We start from the raw sequence: 20,600 nt of genomic DNA, 5'->3' as shown, positions 1-20,600 counted from the left end.
GTGATCTTGGTCCCTTAGCTAGAGGTGTTTCTTTAGGTAGTTTGGAACAGGACACTGGAAGGCCTAAAAGCTGAAAGACATATTGAAATTAATGTAGTTAGTGTAACAAATGGAACATCAGTAGAATTCAGTGGTACAAGAGGCGTATCAACACTTGATCTCAAGTACAGCAATTTGTGGTAACCCAGCAAGGAGGCTGATCAGCACGGCCGAACTGTTGTACTTCACTATAGGCACAATCCTCATACAGATAAATAAAAGCAAATATTCTGGGGTAGCTTTTGCTATCTTGAGTGCCCAGTTACATGTCAGTACATTGATTAGAAAGCCTAGACTAGTTTTGAACAGCTTTGTTAAGTGGTCTGGACTGCAGCAGTGGTAGGGCAGCAGTGTTTGGGCAGCGTCAAAGATAACTTCTTGATTTACAGTGGTGTTCTTGGCATTGCTCAACTCTGAGCTTGCTGTAGGAGACCTTATGCTGCTTGTAGCTTGAGCTGATAGTAGAGCTGTGTAATACTGAGGATACCGTATCTAGGCTAGGAGAAAACCATCCTGATGCTGCCTGCTTATTTGTACCCTAGCAAGGCTACCTACATTGGCTCTGGCAATTTACTTGGATAATGAGTAACTGCAAGCTGTACTAGCTGTCTTGAATTAGTGGAGTTCAGCTGTGGGATTTCTTAACAAGGTTATATGCCTGCTTTGCTGATTGTGGCAAAATAACTAACATCCACCCAAATTCTTCCAGTTGTAATGATTTCATATGTTAACTTTGTATAGGTATGTATGTGTAACTAACAGAGAAATTTAAGTTAAATGGGTTCTCACAGAGGCTCTAGTGTAGTTACGAACAGTGGGAAAAGTTGAGAGACTTTGCTATTTGTTAGTTCTTCAATAGAGGCTGAAATATTTGGTACAGTCTGAGACATTCACTTCCTATCGAATGCAAAGGTGGGATATAGTCTGAAGTTTCTGACTAAAGTGTAAGAAGTAGCTAAAATACCGCTAAATTTATATTGTGCCCCTTGAAACGGCAACAGCTCCTGAAAATTAAACATTTTTTCCATTTTTTTTTCCAGTCAACTTGTAGTATAAAACTGCAACAGTTCTTGGGAGTTACTGAAATTCAGGCAGAGATATTTTAAAAATATGCTTCCAAGATAACTAAGTAAAATCTCAGTGTGAATCCTAAATTGTGGGCAGACTAGGCTGAAACTGCTCATCATTAAACATGGATTTGGTATCTTTCAGTCTTTCTTGTCTGAACAAGTTGTAATATTTTTCTTGATGCTAGAAAATTATTAAAAACCTAACCTTCACGCTATGAGTTAGGGACTCACTGTAGCAGGTAGGATGAGACAACAATAATTGGCATTACTGCAGGCATTAGTGTGTTCCTGGATACAATAGTTCAATGAAAAATACTTTCTAGTCGCTTGAATGCAAAGCCCAAATGAAGGTGGAAGAGGGATGAATGTTTTAAACTGAGTGGCAGCTTTGTATCCTTTTGGGCTGTAGCAAGAGATCTTTTGAAGTTTCTGCCTGGCTGCTCCTTTGAAGTTATGAAGGAGGATCTAGGGCACGTGGATGGTAGAGATAGTTTTATTTTCCTGTTCTCCCAGTTCTGGAACTTTGGTTTTAAAACTGATTTTTGAAATATTTCATGCTACACTTCATTAGTAATTAGCATCTTTAAAATCCCTTATGTGACTCCCTTAAACCCACAAAATATACAAATAAACGTTCCAGTTTTAGCAGCAATACTTTATTTAGGAATATATTTTGTCTGCAAAGCTAAGCTGTATTGCAACTGAAGTGTTCCCTTTACTCGATCTCTCTGCACATACAGCTCTTCATTTCAGCTGCTGTTGGTGTTAACCCAAGTTGGCTAGTTTATGCAGCTAGCATCTTTGTGAGCGCGATTGGGTAGTAATTTACATCTGTCCGTAGTATGGATGCAGCTAGTGTTTCTGATCTTTCAGTCCTTCCTATGATTCAATTGGGCTGTATTTCTTTCCTTTTTTGCCTAGTCTGGAAGTTGTTTTCTAAGTTACATAGTGTCTTTTGGAGTGAAAATTCACATTCTCGTGCACTTTTAGGGGCTACAAGCTACATTCCTTTAACTCTGGTACAAAGTTCCATTTTATTTCCTTTGAGAATTAGGGACAGGAAGTTGTTTCACTATGTTACCAGCTGGCTGGAAGTCCATGCAAAAGTTGGAGTTGGATGATTTGGTACAGGATGTTCTTCTGAGTTGGATGTGTGCCTTTCTACCTTAGAGCTACCGATCGCTCATGCCTTTTGGCTTGCAGTGGCCTGGCCGTACTGATCAGTGTCTTTATAATTTGCTGTGGATGTTTTGGCAGAAGTGTAATTTGAATTGCGTTTTGTATACAGTTGTAAAACATTTCTTTCTTGCTATGTAAGTAATACATACTTGAGTGCTTTGTGTGAATTATGGCTGCTTTTTGTTAATTGTTTATAGTCCCACAGTAGTGAGTTCATTTATCTGCAGCTGAAGTACTCTGCCTGTTTATCAAGCCCTTTATTTCTAGAAAAGTAGCTGAAGAAATTGGATCCTTCTTTCACATTTGTTTAGCCCCAAATCATTTTTTTTGGCTACTTTTAATAAAATTGTTGCCACCTCATGAAATATGAGATAATGAAAATAGCGTTCGGCTTTTAAGGAAGCTTGTAAAATGCTTGTACTTTGTGTGTGAGAGGACTTAAGATATTTTTAATATATGTTTGCTGTGTATGTTACCCTTAAAAGTAACAGAAACCAAAAAATAACAAAAACTATATTTGAGAAGTATGTTTCCAAACTCTGTGTGCGAGAAGACAAGTTTATCTTAAGAAAATCTTGTTTAAGTTGAATATATTTTTTTATATCGTTACTTGCCTTGCTACTGTTGTCTTTATAAAGTTCAGACTCATCATTTCCTTCAAAGGCTTTCATTCCTCTGACCCTTCTGCATTACTGCTGCAACTTCATGCTGCATATGCTGTCATTTAGCAACCGCTTCCGTAACTTTTCTTTTTCATTCTATGCACTAACATGTTTATAGTTGTCTTGCTAAGAAGACAGGTTTAAAACATAACATTACCAACCTTCTTTTCTTCCTCCCCCCTCCCCAAATGAAAGATCTCATCAACTAAACACATAGTAAACTACACTTTTCTGAAACATTTTTCTTCTTTCTTCTAGTTCCTGGAATAGATGGCGGTGGGTTAGCTGATGCTAGTCTCACAGATTCCTACTTTAGCACCAGCTTCATTGGCGTTAATGGATTTGGAAGTCCCGCGGAAACAAAGTATCCCATGATGCAGGTAATAGCTCTGAATTGTATAGTGTTTCGTTAGTTCTCCCTGGCATTACACCAAGAATCAGACTGTTCAAGAGGCAGGAAAAATGCAGCTGTCTGGTATGTGTTACCTTGTGGAATACGCTGACTATACTCACTTTAATCTTGCAAGTGGAAATGAAACAATATTACTTCAAAATTAGCCTGTTATTACTGGGACTTACTTCAGCTGTTTTCTTGGGCGTTGTCACATATTAACTGTGTGTGTGTGTGTCTAGATTTCTTCTTAGGCTCATATCTAATTTTGATAGCCTTTTGCTACCTGTATAGAAATTAGATTCTGAAGCATTTTGAAGATCAAAAGTCACTAAAACAAAATGTGAACTGTCAAATCTGTAAGTTACCAGGCAAAAATTTTAGAGTTCGTAAACTCAGTCTGGAGTGGTGTTCAGTGATATTGGCTTCACATTTAAATCTCATGAAATGTTTTCTTGTATTTACATCATTCTGTAGATGTTGGCACAGGAAATTCCATGAGGTAGAATTTATTGTATAGGTAATGTTATGCATGATTTACAGCAAAAGACTATCTTAAAACCTGAATTAGTATCTTTTGAATTAACAAATGCAGTGCTATAAGAAATCCTTCAAACTGTTATCTTTTTTAAAAACTGAAAAGAAGATGATCTCTTTCTGTACTCAGAAGTTTAGCAAATCGGTTTCTGATAAATGCAAGAGAGTGCAAGTCAAATAGTTCCCACTGAGTCCTGACAACAACTCTCTCCTTTTGTATCAAGGAAACTCTCCTTATGAGCTTACTTTGATCTCAATTGTGGCTGTATTATGGATTGAAAAATAACTCAGCAAAAGGTGGGAAATAATTAGGTGTGTTCCCTTTTTTGTTTCTTATTGCATGTTATCAAGAAAGCTGATGTTCCTGATTCAACAGAATTGGTAGATGCAGAGCTATGGAAGTGTTTATTGCTGACAGTAATGCATGATTTAAAAAGAGAAGTCTTAACCTTTTATCCCAAAGGCTGGAGTTAAGAAATTATTTTTAGTATGTACAGTTACAAGTTTGAGTGTCACGGAAACTGTATAATTTAATCCTTTTAGCGCAAAGTAGTTATGTTTTTTATTTTTCAATTGTGTTCTGCAGCAACACTGGTCTCTTTCTAAACAAAAAAAAAATAATTGAAACTTTATTTCTTCTCAAATGCAATACAACATGCATCTAACCTGAATGCTTATATTTTAATTTTTTTTAACTGTACTAATGCCTGTGAAGTTACAGTCAAGGCATTGTATTTTACTATGAGAAAAAGGAAGAAATGGTTTGTGAAAGCAAGTTACTTGTGAAGATGAGTTTCATTAATATTGAAAAAGTGCTTACAGACATTAAATAATAATTTAAAGAACACTTTTATATCAATCGTTATATATTTTTTCTTTGAATTATGTAATTTAAGTTATTGTTTGCATAAATGAAGCTGGTAATACTGTCTGTTTTGGTTGTCTGTCAGCTTCTGAAATAAGACCCTATTGATGAAGTTTAGCCACTTGAAATGCAGGTTTCCATGTCATTTAGCTGTTTGGGGTGGGGGGGGAAGCTAGAGGAAAATCTTAGTGACCTTTGCTTTAAATAATACTAATGCTTTATGGTTTAGAAGAGACTTTGAATCTGATGGATTGTTGAATATGTCAAGGATGTACCTTTTGCTGTCTGTATGAAAACTTACCCAGATTTTTTCAATTGACAAACTTTTGCAAAATTGGTTTGTGTAGACCCATTGGAGACTTCGGGGATGTTGGATAACTTCTGAAAGTTTTACCCTGCGTTAGCGTTTTCCAGCTTGAGTACATTCCTGCAGTTACAGTTCTGGCCTAATCTAGGCCTCTCCTGTACCTTGAGTGTCCTCACCTGTTTTCTTTCTCTTTTTCCTTTTCTTTCGCTTTGGGCTGGAGCAGCATGGAAGTGGATCTGTATTTAAAGAAAGCAAGAGCTGCAACGGTGTTAATTGGAGCACAGGGATGTATATAAGGATAAAGAGACATATGCTGTAAGCCTGGTGAAACTGAGTTGGAGTAAGGGGCTGGGAGTGGAGCCAGGAATTGTCAGGTCAGGGAAAGGAGGTGAGTTGTCTGGGAGGTGAATTTGAGGAAGGACTGGAATATAGAGCTGTGCAAAACTAGGTGATAACATTGAAATTGGATTGGGAGAGTTGGAAAACAAAAATGTAGAGAGTTGGGAAACAAATCCAGAAGCCAAACAGCAAAGGTTCAGGTTGGTGCAAGATGAACGAACGAGGTGCTGTGAGGAGAGAGCTAGAGCGAAGAGACTGGAGCTGAGAGACTACAGTGGGGAGAAACTCGGAATGGAGACTGGAATTGTATAGGTGAAATGCATAGAATTTGGGACCAGGGAACAAGTTGGTATAATGTAAAATTGGGTCAAAATAGGGTGAAGAGAACAAATTAATGTATGTAGTTGAGCATATTTCTTCCCAGATCCTTGAATAAAGCTAAAGATATTAGTAGTTCAGTTGTTCTGCCATCAGTGAAACATCAGAAGTCTGCTGCAGAATGTCTCATCAGCCTGTATTATACATTGATTCCATCTGTGAGTTACTTAGTAAATCTCTGGTGGATCTGTGTGCAGCTCACAAATCTGTGCATCAGTGATGCACTATGAGGAAAATCTTTTTTTTATAAACAGTGAAAATTGCACTAACTGATATTAAACACACTGTTAGAAGAACACTAATGAGATCCAGTTAGATGTTAAGGAATGTTAAGTTTAGGTTGCCTATGCAGCCTTGGGATTATATATTGAGGTATATTCCGTATAACATTGTGTAATTTTTTTGTAGAATTCAGACTTATCCAGGACAGAGGAGGCGTGATACATGCCTGATGAGCATCCATTTGATAGTCCATTAAGCATTCATCTTACGGTCCCATGCCTTACTCCTATATGCTGTTCAAATTCTTCTACTGAAGACGGTTAGTGGCAGTGGACTTTCCTGTGCAAGTGATTGCTGTTGTATCTGAATTTCATAGATTTCCTGTTGAAAGTGAAGGACTACTTTCCTCATGGAAGAGGAAAGTAGTCCCCGTTTTACAGGAGCATGGGAAGAAAAGAATGGCAGTGAGGAGAGGGGAGGGAAAAAAAATTGTTGCCCAAACCAGAAACACCGGAGTGTTTGAATGTGCTTGTTAGCCATTAGTTCCTCTAGTTTTGGCATATCTCTTTCAAAGAATCACAGAATGGCCAAGGTTGGAAGGGACCTCTGGAGATCATCTACTCTAACCCCCCTGCTCAAGCAGGGTCCTCTAGAGCACATTGCCCAGGACTTCATCCAGGCAATTTTGAATATCTCCAGGGAAGGAGACTCCACAGCCTCTGTGGGCAACCTGTTCCAGTGCTCTGTCACCCTCACAGTCAAGAAGTTTTTTCTCATGTTCAGGTGGAACTTCCTGTGGTTCAGTTTGTGCTCGTTGCCTCTTGTCCTGTCACTGGGCACCACAGAGAAGAGATTGGCCTCATCCTCTTGACACTCCCCCTTCAGATACTTGTACACGTTGATGAGATTGCCTCTCAGTCTTCTCTTCTCCAGGCTGAACAGGCCCAGCTCTCGCAGCCTTTCTTCAGAGGAGAGATGCTCTAGTCCCCTCATCATCTTTGTAGCCCTCTGCTGGGCTCTCTCCAGTAGTGCCATGTCTCTCTTGCACTGGGGAGCCCGGGATTGGACACAGGACTCCAGGTGAGGCCTCCCCAGGGCTGAGTAGAGGGGCAGGATCACCTCCCTTGACCTGCTGGCAACACTCTTCCTAATGCGCCCCAGGATACCGTAGGCTCTCCTTGCCACAAGGGCGCATTGCTGGCTCATGCTTAACTTGTCCACCAGGACACCTGGGGTCCTTCTCGGCAGAGCTGCTTTCCAGCAAGTCAGCCCCCAACCTATACATGGGGTTATTCCTCCCTAGGTGCAGGACCCTGCACTCTCTAGGATTTAACTTGAATACCTGGAAAATGAGGAACAAAGTTAGTGACCTGTAGAAAGCTTGGTTCAAGTAACTTCACTAGTCTCAGTGCAGTGTAACTAGCAAAGATAGGAACAGAATCAGTTTCTTATGGGTAGCACCTGTTTCCTTTTACCAGGAGATAATCTTTCTGCAGTTTGTGCCTTATTCACTAGATGCCTTTCAACCCTGGCAGCAGGGGTTCAATAGACAAATGTTCTTGACTGTTCCTAGTTAATCTCCAGAATGCATTTGTCATGTGCAGCAAATAGGAGATCTGTTGAAAAAGAGTAGGTGATCATCTATTATGAGACAGCCTCTATACCGATATACATAAGGGAGTCTAGTTGTCTCAAAGTTGTATCTAAATTCTGCAGTCATAATATTTTTGTGTGCAATTCACAAATCTGTGTTACAGGGTTAAGTAAGCAGCATAAAGAAGGAAAATACAAGTGAATTATATCATTATGATTGGGGAGCAGATATGCTTTTTTGATTGTAAATAATGTAGGTGGCTGGTGGTCAACGTTTCTGCAGAACTGATCATTCTGACTGCTGAGATTTCATTTGTATGTGTTAGTGTTTTAGGAGATCTGGAACATCCCACTGGCACTAGACTAGTAGTAAGACAACTAATGCTAATGCTCAGTTTGCAGTGACAAGAAGGTGGAGTAAAAATCCTCTAAACTGTTTGGAAGAGAGAATTTTTGAAGTGATCATTGTTCTCATTCTTCCTTTTTCTTCCTTTGTAGAAAGTAAGTCTTTTCCCTCATCCTTCCATTCTTTTTCCCTCTTTGCTATGAGCCAGCCTTTCCCTGCCTTCCATATGCCTCTTCTGTTGTTACTAGCTGGTTTTCTGTTGATTAATAGTTTCCTGTCCTTGATTTGCATTTTTCTATAATACAGTTTTGTTTTGTGTGTTTTCTTCCCTGAATCTGCATGTGCTTTTGTATACTACAGAAGCAGTATTGCCTTCCAGCTTATCAAAGCATTTGTTTTCTATTTTCCCCTTCTCTAACTAGTAACGAAGCAGGCCTGCACAACACATGGCCTGTAGGCTGCATGCTGTCCGTGAAGCTGCTGTTCTTGGCTTAGCAGAGTAGCTGAGAGAGTGTGAGGTGCGATTCAAGAAGCAGCTCATTGTGTTCGGCTTTCCTATCAGCGAGGAGGCAGGAGCTGGCTGGTCAGGATGCCTCTAACGCTTGGCTGTCTGTCCAGTCACTATATGTGTGCCTCTTGGCTAGCAGGTACGCGCCTTCCTTTGGACTGGTTATTAGTTCTGCCACTCTGCTAGCGTGCGGGTTGATCGAAGATATTGGTGGTGTGGGAAGGAGCTTTAGCATGGTTATATTGGGATGGTATAAAGCCTACGTGAAGAACCTGGATGAAGCAAAGCCTGAGTACCTTGGTGTTAAAACTTCTAATACGTTATGCGTTCACTTTAATTGAGCAGTTTGGTTGTAAGAGCATAAAGCAGAAGGTATCTTCATGTAAAGTTGGTTCACAAAAACTTTTGGTTTGATATGATGGTTTGATAAATAGATGGCTTCCATAGGACTCCAGTTTATGTAGAAAGTAGAATCACAGTTTTTCAACTAATCACTTTATTCAAAGTAAAAGAAGGAGGGGATGCTACAGTTGGAAAGGCCAAACAATGGAGGAGAATGAGTCTTGCTTTTGCCATTCTAATATTGGTATACTAAGAGTTCTTGAAAAGCCTGAGAGGTAGAGATCATGCTCACCTCAAAGCCTTGCAGCTGAGTAAACACAAAGACCTTTGATCCCAGTGTTGAATCTGCTAAAGCTGAAGAATAAAATTCTCCTTATAGCACAGAAACTTGTAGATTTCTTCACTTTTTAATATTTGAGAACTGAGTGGAACTATAGACATAGTATCTTAAATATAAAGAATTGTCCAATTGTTTTCATGATGCTTTCGGATGAATCCAGTTGCTTTAGTTCAAACACTTGTGAGTAATATATGCTATAGGTAGCATTAAATATGCTAACTATCCAAGCCAGGCTTTGGATTATTTAGAAAGGAAAGCAACTTTTTATGTTATGTTCTTTCTATGTACAGTCTGAGGAAACCCTCCAGACACAAGGCATCAGTACAACTAAGCAATGATTTGTTGGCTACAGCTTCATTCTTCTGTAGGATGATTTCTTTTATAGTCTAATTAATACTATCTTAGTTATTACAAAGAAGAAATACTGTGAAATATAATTCCTCTGGAACGGCATTAAGGTGAAGAGAATGACTTATGACATACCACAGAAAATATTTTGAGAGAATATATGTAGCACAGAAGTGAGTCTGAGGAAAGTGGTTATTTTCTTGGAGTAGGGTTAGGAATATGGAGGCAGAGTAAACAAATGCCATCTCTTAATGCATTTTGGGGAAAGAAATGATGGGAAAGAAAGTAAAGGCCCTTACTTAAGCTGAATGTCTTGTAACAAGCTGTGTAAAATTAGACGTAATTGTGTGTATCAAAGCTTTATTCATCCTCTATCTCAATGAGAATTGTATAACTGGAGACTCCTTTTTGGTGGAGGGAGATAAAAGCAAAGCAGACTGGTCTTAAGTGCAGCCATAGTTTTGGATTTCACTACTGAGCACTAAAAGGGGTGTGTGTGTGAAAAAGGCAAGATTGTGTATACCTCTAGAAGGCTGAAATATTTCCTGTAAAACTTTTCTTCCATGCGCAATGCAGCAAAGAAATATTGAAAAGATATTAATACTCAAAGGCAACTGAATATAGAAAGTATTTTTATGATGACATTGTTGGTCTGTTTTCAGTGTTGTCTTCAAATATATGTCAAAATAACACTTTTTGAAGACTCATTGACTTGCAGCCGTTTTGAATAGGAAACTTTAGTAAGCAATTGGGTGTCTTATGTCTAGACAAGATAATGATTCTCTTGGACCAAAGCTTCATCTCTGATACAGTGCCTTTTCACACAGTCTTTTTCTGAGAAGAGGTGAGTTCCAAGTACTTGAGGAAAGAGTTAAAAAAACAAAAAGCAAAACCCCCAAACCTTTCTGAATGAACATATTCTCCTCCTATACCTTAATTGCTTAGATTAGGACAGTATTCTGAAAAACTTTATTCCTCAATTTTTCTGTGAAATTAAAGAGTCTGTTTTTCTTCACAGATGGAAGGTTCAACAATGACAACAACAATGAAAACTTTAAACTAAAGCCTTATATTAAGTCCTTGGACAAGGATGAATGTGACAGTTTTGTGTTAGAGAAGCTTTTTTTGAGATATGAACAGAAAGAAGTTATAGCCCCTTTAAAGGGAGGAGGGCGGTATATATGTCAGTCAGCCTGGTTGAATTTTAACTAGGGCTTAAAGAACTCGGGGAGGTCATAGCAACAGGCAGGCACAGAAAAGGAGTTTATGTGGAACTGAGTGACTTCTAAGTGGCGCTTAGTTTTGGCGAAGTTGTCTTTCCATGTTAGCTTCCATATGGTGAAAGTCAGTTGTATTAAAAAGTGAAGCTGTCATATACGCATGCAATACTGTAAATCCAAACCTCTTCCAGACTGTCTGCCTGTCAGCCTTAAGAAGAATGAATAGTTTGTTTTCTTCTGGTACTAATGGTTGCTCTTACCTTTTTGGAGCATTCATCTGTTGGGCTTAAGTTTCTTATGCCTGGATTTTTCTCAAAGATGATCTTGTATAAAAACAGTTCAGTGCTATTAAAAGACTGAAGTATTACTTAAATGCAACCCACCTTTCAAGAAACAAATAGCAGCACGCTTGCTCTCTTTTCTTTTTCTTTTTTTTTTTCTTTTTAAGAGGTTTTCCCCGACTTTGTAAAATTCCAATACAGAAATAGTCTTCATTAAGACTAAAGACTTTTGGGAGTGGTAGAAATATTAATTAGTAAGGGATTTTTGCAGTGTTATAATATTATGTGCAGGACTTATATGAATAATTTTAAGATAAGAAGCTTAACAGATTGCATGCGTAATAAATGTGAGTAAAATGAGAAAAGTTAGTTGTGTCATTTTATTATTTCTGATGGGATAACTGTCTTGCACAAAAAATACAATGATCTTATAGCAATTGTAAGTCATGTTAGGCATCTACTCTCACAGAAACATGGAACAAAAACATCTCAGTGGTTACAGTGGGTCTCTGGGTAAACAGAGTTAGATATTCAGTAGTCCAGACAGCATACTCTAAGGTTGAAAGTTTATATTTTACTGGGCCCACAGATTTGCTTCAGTAAATTGTACCTATACAGTGTATTTTTCACAAAACTAGTATTCCTGTTCTCTCGACTCCACAATCAGAAAAACAGGTACAAAATGTTAGTAATAAATATCAGTATATAAGAAATCTTATACTAGGTAAGAACACATCAAAATGAATAACTTCTGAATTACAATAGTTAAACTATTCATATATCGTGTTCCTTTCCTGACTAAGGAACAGAAAGGGATTAAATAGTGTTTCACAAATATTTGAGAAGTGTCCTTGTTGCACATCTTGTCTTAGCACTTGACTCACATCCACACTTATCCTTAGAGGAAGTGATTTAGAAATTTGAATTATTTCCTAAAGGAAACCTTTCAGATTTGTGCAAAAACTCTCCAGGTATTGATAACAATAGTATAAATGTCTACTTCTGACACTTGTGTTTTTGTAACAATTTCAGTGCAATGGCAGCGGACCTTCGGAACGTGTGATAAATATGATACTGAGATCTGGGCTGGTGTCAAAGACAGTAAAGGATATTGCTTAAACTTGGAAGCAAGCACTCGCGTGCCATCAGTACTCTAGTGCTTCAATTAGGAGAGTTAAGCATTCAGTGAACGGACTTGCAATGTGAATAGATGGCTACCATGGTGGAAATCAGTGCTGGTGTGATCAACAAAATCGTATAGTATGAGCACTGGAGAGTACAACAGATTGTAGCAGAACACATTTTTCAGTATTTCAATAGCAGAGTGCAAACATCTCACAACATCAAATGAGCCTTTACAAAAGCCACAGCTAGCTTGTTAACTGACTACCAGGAACTGGTTGCTCTAGCCAAAGGATATGCTAGCTACCAAACTGTATGTTCTCTAGCTCTTTGTACATAATTTGTCTTTGCACTTAACATGCTTGGGAATGAAAAATGTCACAGCTATTTTTCAGCATGTAGTAAGTAAATTCTGTTTAATGCAAGGAGTTATCAGTGCTACAGAAATGTTTACGTTTCATACGGAAGATGAAAACAGTATCTATAGAGGAAGCTGATGATACAGACACAGCTGATAAATGCTAAGCTAAAAACAGCTATTAAAGAAAAGTTAACGTCCAGAAGGCTGCTATTTTGTAGATTTTTTTACCTGTAATTTTGTTCTTGTGGTCAGGGTACTAGGATAAGCGTCCCTGATCTTGGGCAAGATTGTTAGCTTAGCATCTGTCTCCCAATATGTTCCTTTGTTTTGTAATAGTAGGTATATCTTCTTGTCTCTCTGGAGGCATGCCTGTTAGGTAAAGAGTTCATTGTTGTTGATTGCTAACCTTTTATTATGAATTATATTGTGTATGTTGAAGTTACTATCTTTAGCAACATGAAGCAGCACATCAGAAATAGCTTTCATTTAAGTACTGAAGTAGCTAATATGAGGTTTACATTGTGTATATATAAGTGTACTTATGTACACATAGTACTGCTACGTGTATTATAGAACTGGCTAGTGCCTGTGTTATAGTGCTGGCTCATATAGTACTATATACGTGTACTGAAGGACATGTTGTGTCAGAGAAGAGCAGGGATAATAGAAAGCTTGCTGCAGCAGTGGAGCATAGACTAGGGAAATATTCCATGTGGAAATATGAATATTAGCATGTCAGCTGACAATAGTATCTAGACTGAGCATGCTCTTGAGAGTGCAACACCTGAAGATGATCTGTTCAGGTACCTACATGATCTTACAAAAATTTCTCAGTTATTTTTCCAACAGCCCAGACTATTTTTTAAAAACTTTTCTGCCACATGAAGTACTTTACAAAGTCTGTTCATTCTTTTAGATACTGGTACTGAAAGCTGAGACTTCTGGTGAAGTCAGTGGTAACACGAAAACTGCAGAACTTCAGCTTTGTGCAAGATGTTGAGAAATTCTTGAGAACTGCTGTAGGTTTGCAGTTCTACTATACTGGATAACTCCCCAGCTTTTATTGATTTCTCCCCCCTCTTTGTTCTTTATAAAGTTTACGCCAGGATATTGATTTATCTGGTCAAGAATTAGATGAAATAACATTGAAGTATTACGCAATAGACTTCTTATCTTGCTGTCTGCCTGCAACGTTGAGCCTGGCAGTGGAAAAATAAAAGCATAAAGAGTAAATCCAGTGACCAGTTTTGAGTCTTAGTCGGTGTCTAGACTACTAAGTTAAACATGCCTGGCACGGAATAGGCTGTTTGTGCTGGTGTACACTCACCCACTAAAGCAGGGTGGCTGCATGCAAACTGTCCATTTGAATAGGTCTCTGGAGCCTTTTCAAAGCTGAATAGTGCCTGAGAGTTGGCCGGAAGACTCTTGGTTGATGTAGGCCAAAAGCATGCCAGGGAATATTTTAACAACTTACTGGTAGTCTTACTCAGTGATGGAGAAGACTTCCCGATGATGCTTAATATACTGGTAGAAATGTAGCATTACTTTTCTCCTTGCACAACTTTTTCCTCTGGTCAGGATGCTGATCAAAGAAGATAGTAAATAGGAGTAAGGAGAGAAACTCTTAAACTGCTGTATTGAAGCAGAGGTAGCTTTTAGAATAGCACTGCCTCACTTAGCCCAGATTATTGTTAGCTGATATTCCTAGGGGGAGGTAGGGGAAGAATGTGGGACCTAGGGGAGCATACTGGGAGGGTATCAAATATCTTGCTGGCTTGCAAGAATCACACGACTTTGCTGAAAGGTCCGCTTTGATAGTTTCTTTTTTTTCTTTTTTTTTTTTTTAAATAAAATGCAATACAAATTTGAGTATTTTCAGGGAGGAGTTCTTTCAGAAGTACAGTGTGAACGAATGTTTAAAGATAAGTAACTAGCTTATCTAACATTTTGACAACGCACAGGAAAAGAACCATAGGTTTGGTAGAACCTCCTAAGCTAAGAAGAAATTCGCCAAGATGGTGTTTCATTTTAGTATAGAGTCATTTTTGTTTGCATTGTTCTTATAGGAAATGTTTCGTTTTACTAAACTTTTTTTGTCAACTACAAGCCAATATCTACTTAGAGTCTTTATTAGATGGGGATTGAGCACAGGTTTCATATTTAGATTTCTTTTCAGGAGGAGACTATTATCCCACTGCCCTCACTTAGTCCTTTATAGCTTTATTTTACATGTACAATTTTATCTTTTTTTTTTTTTTTTTTGACAGAGGATGACAAATAGCAGCAGCTCCCCTAGCCTTCTCAATGACAGTGCCAAGCAGTATGCAGGCCATGGTAAGAACTTTTACAGTAATATGCTCAAAGGTATGTTTGGAAGGTATGTTTGGAAACTTAAGAAACTCTCTTGATAAAACTTAGACTTACGGTAGTTATTTTTTTCTGTGATTTGATTTAAGATGATAGAACTCTATTTTCAAAGCACTAGTGTACTCTGCAATTACTTCTTTGTAATCCAAAGCCAAATTCAAAGACAACAGATTTTGTCACTTCAAGTGAAATGCTAGCTTGGATACGTTCTTTAAAGCTGTGATAGCTTAAGCAAGTATTTATGTTGCTCCACAGTAGTATCTCTTTATATTGTGCTTTTTAAGTAAGTTATTGAGTGAAATGAATATACAGTTTTATCATCTTAATTTGAAATATATGAAGATTCTCTCCATCTTTTTTTAACTTACAAAAAGAGCTAAGTTTGTTCTGTTACTTGAAGTTTTACATTTCTCTTAAAGCCAAAGTGCAGTAATAGTCACAAATAATAAGAACTAGCTGCATAAGTAGCTTATCATTTTTGGATGTACAGTTTTTGTGAAATGTATCATGTAAATCAGATATATTAATTAGTGTTAAGCTTTGTACTGTCAGCAATGCTTTACTTCTTACATTTTTTTTCCATTACTGGGATCATCGTTTTCAACCAAACAAAATATCTCTATAGTGCAAGGCTCTGTTTTTTTCTGCTGTCGTGATGCTACTAATAATTAAAAATCTTTATTGATGAATTTAGTGTCCATAAGTTCATAGCTTGATTTAGATCCCAACTAATCTACAATATTGCTGTCTAGAAGAAGAAATATACAGTAAAATGGAAAAAATATCACTGTGGAGAGTATACTGAACTTCTTAACACACTTTTTAGAATTACTTCTCAGATTTTAACAGGCACTGCAGATTGTTTCAACTGTAGCTGTCAAACTGACGTCTTTAAAGAAAAGATGGCTACTCCTTTATGTCAAGGACATACATTTAGAATATATTTCTGCTCTGAAGATTGCTGTGTAAATGAAGTTCTAGAACGCTATTTGCATATCTGACCCTACAGCCAGTCCACTTATTCAACTTATAATTTTAAAAAGTGTATTACAATCTACTCCTATAAAATTAATTTGCTTGAAAGTCAGAATTTGTTTTTTCTTCCTCATAATTCATTTGTGGTAGATTTTGTCATGAATTGCATTTCTTTTGTCACACTGAATAAATAGCTATTCAAGGCAGTGGAATTCTACAGTTTTAAATACCATCACTATTTGGCCTGTCACACAGTCAAATTTTGATTGTGATGCTTGTGAACGAGAGAAACCAGAAAGACTTTTGGAAACCAATTTAAATTCTTGGTAAAGAATTATTGAAGTTCCACAGCTGTTGTGTCTCGGTTCCCCCTTTTTCTTTTTTTTTGTGTCCTTTTCCCTCCGAACCTGCTCTTCAGTTGCAGAATTAACCTTTTAAGGTTAGTATCAGTATCTAAGTCTAATCTATCAGGATCAGTATCTAAGACTGTTTTACAAAAAACGTACGTTTTTGTACGTTAATGTTTGTAGGTGGCATTCATCTGGTAATTTATGACTTAGATCTGTTCAATTTGGAGTTTTTTATTTAAGTTGCATTTACAGTCATTGTACAGTTCTGGGTGCTTCAACGCTGGAAGGGATGTGATGGGCCAAAGAAAAGCAATAAAGTAACTAATGAAATCTCAGACTTTTGCTGCCTTTAGTTCTAATTAAATTTGTGTGCAACAGTGACAGTAGGACAGGTAAGATCCATCTTATTTGTAAAACTGCTATGTTGAAGATTACTTAATTTCAGGTAATTGGCGATGATGGCTTTGAAATGTTGGATGTGCATTAGTATCAACAGCAATTAAAAACTTGTTAAATTCTGTTAATGAGCACCAATTCAATTGAGCAGTTGCATGGAATCTAATAAATGTTGTGTTCTTTTTAGCAGTATGGCTGCTAATCTAGTTTTATCAAAAGGATTTTTTTCCAATCAGAAATAAACTAGAAAATGTCTGAGCTTTTTAATATTGGAAGTGTATACTAACATTTTTGTTTTTTAAACAGATCCACTACCTTCACCAAATTCATCCTTGTTTAATGACTTTGCTGCCCTCAGCCTGTCTCAAAGAAGGAAGGTATGCAACAACTAAATCTTAAGTAGCATACTTGTATATGAGTTGGCAAGGAAGATCTGGAATAACTTGAAATACTAGTAACATTAGGAGAATCATCCTTATTTCATATAGGTTTATTTTAATATTTTACTGCTGATTATAAATAAGACTTTTTAAATTTCTGCTATACCAGATCAACCTGCTGCTGCTAGTAGGAAATAGTCAAAGCAGTAGTAAAATGAAATTTGTAAGAATGCTTTGAATATGAACACTTGGACACAGCACACTGAATTTGAAAATAGTGATTTTTTTGTTGTACCAAGGCACTTGCAGTTGATTTATCTTGTGCCTTCATGGCAACAAGATTTTGAATGCAATAAGAATCACTCCCCCCATTTGTACATACTGTGAGAGTAATTCTTACAGATTGAAATGCCTTTAGTTGGACAAAAACCTGTAACACTTTCAGAAAATTGGAATTTGGATTTTTTTCCCTCCTCTGATTTGTATTGATAAATTTTTCTTTTGCTAAGGGCTAGAAAGCAACTTCAAACACCTTTGGACTGCACCAACACAAGTCATGGTGTTTACAGACACACGCAGGAATACAAATGTCTGGTTACACCAGAGTTCCTTTTCCTGTGGTGTGTGTTTGTGTTTTTTTTTTTTTGAACTGTGGCTTATCTAAAAAGGCATTAGTCTTGTCCCAAAAAATTACCAGATTTTACTTTCCCTGAGTTTTATGTCTTAATTCCTTTATTAGCCAAGTGATCTTGAACTTCCCCGTACTCAGTAACGCATTATCTTGCAAGCACGTTACGTCAGCATGCTTGTGACTTTTCATAGAGCTTTATTTGTGTGTCGGCAATTGTGAGCTATGCGTATCATTCCTGCAGGTAAAGACTTAGCTTAAAGATAATTGCCATATTTGGCCCATCAGACTAACGTTCCTTGAAATAAAATGCTGTTGTAGAAAGCTAACTTCCTAATATTATAATTTTATCCAAATTATATTGAGTCTGTGAATTGCCCCTTTCCTTAATGCCAGCTATAATGCTCTGAAAGTTTGATGTAAGTAACTGTAAATAATGTGTTGTTTAACCACTTACTGAAGATAATAAGAATGAAAATAAGCATACTTTCCTCTCTAACTCAGTCTACAAGTGCGCTCACTCTCTCTCCCCCTCTGTATATATGTATGTGTTTAGGTATATAAACACATGTGAAAAAAAACACATGCACAAAAGAGTGAGCTTTTATACAAAAGTATGTGAGAGTAACCCCTGCCTCTAAAAGTAAAGATCAGCTCAAACTTAGTCAAACAATACAAAATGGAAGCAAATTGACAGATGTTTAAGAATGTAAAGCTCAAATAACTTTCAAACTAATGCAGAATCTTTTCTCACTTGTTTTTTTTTCCCCACAATAAAAAGAGTAAATTAAACAGCTAGTTGCAAAAATAGTATCAAGAGAAATATTTATCTGTGGAAAAACTGTTTCACTTGAATTTTTTTTAATTAATACTTCAGAAATAACAGTTGGCATTAATTGAAAGAGATTTGTTTTGCTTGGCATTTTAATAACTTAATATTCATTATGACTGTTATTTTGTAATGTATGCTTGTGCAGAAGGTTGTTAAACTACAGTATTGGTGAGATTTTTATCTAATGCAATTTGGGCTGTCTAAAGTCGAGGCATCCAGGCTCCCTCTATAGTCGGTAGAAAGCACTGAGCAGCCTAAAAGAGCATTTAGCTCACCTTCAGAAAAGTATGTAGGAAAAAAATAAACCTGACTGGTTTAAGTGGATAATACTTGATAAAGTTATGAGAAATGAATCCCACCTCTGCTGTCACTTTCTCTTGACTTTGGTCACCAGGCGACATTGCAAGTAAAGTAATCATGGATGTGATTTCTTAATATTTTTAGTATTTTTGGAAAATATGATATTCAAATGTATTAAGTGGTTTACTCAAAAGCACTAAATGGTCAAGTGCAAGATATTTAAAAGCTTTAGTGTGGGTGCATGCCCTTCCCCCCCCCCCCCCCCCCAAATAAGTAGGAGTGTGACTCATCTGGCCAGTGTTTGATATCTGCTTTGACATAGATGGGTAGCCTTTTAGAACTGCATGTTTCTGTTCGTTGACTGTAAAGGGAGCCTCGGTGACTAGCTCAAATGCAGGTGTTTTGCAACATCTACTATTTGAAAAACCTTTCCATTTTCTTGCTAAGAGCCCAGGGCTAAGGTTTTGTTTGTTCTGAACTAGCTGGCAAAACCAGCATTTCCTTCGTTTATCACTGACTTGGAGGACAGATATAATACGGTCTTGGTAAGTGAATAGAGTAATCATTTTGCTTTACAAATTAGAATTGTGATGTTTTAAACATTTAGAACTGTTTTTTGTTATTTGCAGCTTTCTAAACATTGGATGCTTGTGTTCTATAAAACCATAGTTTCTGGAAGAACACGTATTATGTAGCTTTCTTAAGCAAGGAAGTTAAGTTTATTAAACTTTATTGTCTCTAAATATTGCTGATCATGTTATCCAGGCAGTCCTTTAACAGAGGGCAAGCCGTATGGACTTACGTATTTGATAACAATAAAATATTAAAGATAAGACTTAATTATCATAATTCTGAATATCTTTGCTTTTTAATTAGCCAGACAGATTTTGAAACTGATTTATGTGACTGGGCTGTTTAAGTTACTTATGGTTATTTTTGTGTTTAAAAACATTGGTTACAGCTTTTAAAAATGTTCAATTAATTTTACTTTTTACTTAAAATGTAAACATAGTCCTTTAATTTAGATATACGTTCTAGAGGTTATTTTTTCTGTCTAGAAGTTATTAAACACTGCATTTCAATTTTAGATTTCAGGAAAGCTAAGATTACTATTTAAAGATATTTTATAGGATACTTAAAGTGAAATCAAAGGAGCTAAGTATTTCTATAGATGGAGCCTTGGTGGAGGTTCTGTCAGCTGTAAACCTCTCTGGATTTACTGTCCTGTTGTTGTAACTCCACATGCAGTAAGACAAGCAACCTTAAAGTGAATTTCCTATAAGGGATTTTCAGGTAAGTATTAATCTACAATGCACAAGTAGGATTTGTGAAGCATGGAACAAAAGCTAGAGTTAGTAGTAGACTAACCCTCTTTCATGAGAATAATGTCACAATTTTCTTGTCTTTTTTCCTTCAAATACATATTATGCGTGTTAAAGATAGAGTGGCTTTCTGAATTTGGATTTCTTGGGGTTTTTTCCTAAATTGGCTTTAGCCATTATCTGGAAAAATGCTCCTTTATGAACCCTGAGATAACATGGATGGAAAACTCCTTGGATTCCTTTTGGTGCTTCTGACAAACAGGTCTTAAAAACGTGTGCAGTGTAACTGATGAGAATCCATTGCCAAGGGGATGACAGCTTAATGCAGTTTAAAAACAAAAACAAAAACAAAAAACTAAAAAGTGAAATTCTAGTTTAAGTTTGTTCTGAGACTGTTGCCAACAATCCAGACTAAAGGGTGCCACTACTTTTCACTAGTCAGCCTTACAGGATAGCTAAAAGCATTGCCCTTTTTTTGATTTTGTTTTCTTTGTTCATACCTTCAAACCTTATTGAAACTGAACTCTTCTGAAAAGTTCCTGACGTTGGTTTATTTCTCTTTTGGAGTTGTTTAGTTGCAGCTATAGGAAGACTACTGTT

At 37.0% G+C, this 20,600-nt stretch overlaps 1 protein-coding gene across 3 annotated transcripts in view; it reads left to right on the top strand.

Annotated features, from left to right (window-relative positions):
- PAN3 (poly(A) specific ribonuclease subunit PAN3) overlaps positions 1-20,600 on the top strand; it is an 85,955-nt gene that overhangs the window by 10,527 nt on the left and 54,828 nt on the right. For all 3 annotated transcript variants that reach the window (XM_068930169.1, XM_068930168.1, XM_068930167.1), the window contains 4 exons: positions 3,209-3,330; positions 14,718-14,784; positions 16,845-16,915; positions 19,161-19,223. In XM_068930169.1, coding sequence (XP_068786270.1) covers positions 3,209-3,330; positions 14,718-14,784; positions 16,845-16,915; positions 19,161-19,223 — 323 coding nt within the window. The remainder of the gene's footprint in view (positions 1-3,208; positions 3,331-14,717; positions 14,785-16,844; positions 16,916-19,160; positions 19,224-20,600) is intronic.

Source organism: Struthio camelus, chromosome 1 (assembly GCF_040807025.1).
Source record: "Struthio camelus isolate bStrCam1 chromosome 1, bStrCam1.hap1, whole genome shotgun sequence".
In the NCBI taxonomy this organism is placed as follows: Eukaryota; Metazoa; Chordata; class Aves; order Struthioniformes; family Struthionidae; genus Struthio; species Struthio camelus.
Note: the sequence above shows the minus strand (reverse complement) of the source record. Positions and strands in the feature narration are given on the sequence as shown.